Below are 2590 nucleotides of genomic sequence, written 5' to 3'. Positions count from 1 at the left end.
TCAGCAAGCAAGAGCAGAGAGCCAAGGTAAGTTGCAAATAAGCTGTAAACACCCAGATAAGAGCTCTTTGGTTTAATTATTTTCTAAATAATTTATATGTCTTTAACTTTCCCTTATGTTAGCATCCACAACCATTTTATGTGCTTATGTATACAATACAAAAATGTATTTAAGGCACATACCTGACCCCAGTGATTTTTTTCTTTTGCCTTCTATGAATAAACATTCAATAAAAATTAACCTTTTTTAGTATCTTTCTTCCTTTCTTTACCCAGATGCTATGGTGGTGCTTGAGTAAACAGACAAAAATCCACAGTCCTTAAACTCAGTCCTTAAACTCATTTCCCCACATTGAAGGGAATGATTTAGGAAACAGCCATGGATTCAACAATGCTCGTGGACAAGGTGATGTGTGAACCAAGTTTAACAAGTGTTGGAGGGAAGGAAAACCAATGGAGGAAGTGAATGGGTTGTGAATTTCAAACCTATAATGCAAACACACTGGTTGTCTTTAAATTCCACAGAAATGATATGGTCTTGTCTCTCTGAGGACACCCTAGTTGCTGATTCATCAGCATAGAATGCTTTCTCGATCTACACGTATCTCTCAGCTGATCCCACTTACCTGTTAAGTCTCAGATTATCTCCAGTACCAGAAACACTTTCCAACATTCTTCACTATATTTGAACATTGTGCATGGTTTTACAGTGTTCAGTCTTTTTACTTTATGGCATAGTTTCTCTTATTATAAATAATTGGAATGATTAATTAATATTTGTCACTTCCATTAGATAACAAGATTCATTAGCGTAAAACTACCAGATTTGCTATAAAACACAGAGTGGATGCAATAGGTACTGAGGAAACGCTCAATAACATTTAAAAACTTCATTTCATGCACAAATGAAAGATCAAGGAAACAATTAGGCAAACTAGAAGTCCAGAAATTTTCAGTTAAAGAATACCAATACAAAGTCAAGACAAAATGAACCATGGAGTACTTAGGGAATGATACATTTCGGTATGGTTGGAACAGATTATAAGTATTTCTCTGATCACATCACATTAGTCAAAGCAATTTTAATTTTTTTAAATTTTACTGTAAGATTGGAAGGCAAATACACACTTAAAAGTTTTCAATGAAACCACTTTTTACTTTTAAGGTTTCTCAGGGCATCTTTCACGTCCTTGTTCCGTAGGCTATAAATCAGAGGGTTTAGCATGGGAATCACAAGGGTGTAAAACAATGAGGTCATTTTGTCCTGATCAAGAGAGTAGGAAGAACTCAGCCGGAAATACATAAAGAGCAGAGTTCCTTGGAAAATCACAACAGCAGTTAAGTGGGAGGTGCAGGTGGAGAAAGCGTTGAACCTCCCCTCAGCAGAGTTGATCTTTATCACTGCTAGGATGATATAGCAGTAAGACACAAACAGCCCTGAAAGAGTAATCAGTTCAAGGAAGCCAAAAATGGTGAATATCACTAACTCATTAACCTGTATGTCTGAGCAAGACAACACGAGGAGAGGTGGGACATCACAGAAGAAATAGTTAATCACATTAGACCCACAGAAACATAGCCAGAATGTGAGTATGGTATTTACTGAAGCATCCACAATTCCCACCATATAAACCCCAGCCATGAGCAAGGAGCACAGTCTGCTGGACATGCTGACTGTGTAGAGCAAGGGGTTGCTAATGGCTTTGTACAGGTCAAAGGCCATCGCTGCCAGCAGCAGACACTTAGAATCTGCAAAAGTACAGAAGATCAAGAATTGCAGAGCACAGCCATAGAAGGGAATTGACTTGTTCTTGGCAATGAAGCCTACCAGCATCCTGGGTCCAACTGCTGTAGAGTAACAGAGGTCACTGAAGGAGAGATGGCTGAGGAAGAAATACATGGGTGTGTGAAGGTGGGAATCCACTCTGATTAAAATGATCATCCCCAGGTTTGCAACAAGAATGATAAGATAGACAATAAGAAATGTGATAAACAGAGTCATCTTAACTCCAGGGTCATTGCTAATTCCCAAGAGAAGGAATTCATTCACAGAACAGCATTTTTTTCCATCCATTCTTCTTAATTCTTCCAAGATGCTACAGAAATGATCAAGGAATGGTATATCAAGATTTTAATTCTTCTTAACATTCACAAAAATATATGTCAGAAAGGATTTATTTCAGAAAATAGCCTGGACAAATTTCACTGTCATATTGTTGACAAAGTTAGTGTTCAGAATAGAATTTAGAGAGAGTTTGATTCTAAATTTGGAGATCATCCACAAGATATATAACTTGGGTGCTACCTTCCCTGCTTTATCTCAGTGGTCAATCATAAATAAAGGCTCAGCGCAGGTCAAATATAATATGAAAGTCATGGCTAAATTAAAGACAAGGTTGAATATACATTCTTATATCTGAAAAATAAATATCCAATTGAGTAAGAAAGAGATTACTCTTACTGAGTTCCTCAGGAATCAAGATTTGTTTGAGACTGTATTTAATTTAGAAATAGTACACATATCTCTGATTTAAAAATACTGAACAATACAATGATTTTTACTGCTTTGCCATATTATTGTTACTTACACT

General features: G+C 36.6%; 1 protein-coding gene across 1 annotated transcript; it reads right to left on the bottom strand.

The window, feature by feature from the left end:
* Positions 1-1137: 1137 nt before the first annotated feature.
* LOC123949746 (olfactory receptor-like protein OLF2) lies at positions 1138-2073 on the bottom strand. The gene has a single exon (XM_046017337.1). The coding sequence runs from the start codon at positions 2071-2073 to the stop codon at positions 1138-1140; it is 936 nt and encodes a 311-aa protein (XP_045873293.1).
* Positions 2074-2590: the final 517 nt, after the last annotated feature.

This window comes from Meles meles, chromosome 8 (genome assembly GCF_922984935.1).
Source record: "Meles meles chromosome 8, mMelMel3.1 paternal haplotype, whole genome shotgun sequence".
In the NCBI taxonomy this organism is placed as follows: domain Eukaryota; kingdom Metazoa; phylum Chordata; class Mammalia; order Carnivora; family Mustelidae; genus Meles; species Meles meles.
The sequence above is the reverse complement of the archived record's forward strand: the minus strand, read 5'-3'. Positions and strand labels throughout refer to the sequence as shown.

What these genes read in the sequence shown, in the direction of transcription:
- LOC123949746 (XM_046017337.1), bottom strand. Translation starts at nt 2,073, where the DNA reads ATGGATGGAAAAAAATGCTGTTCTGTGAATGAATTCCTTCTCTTGGGA.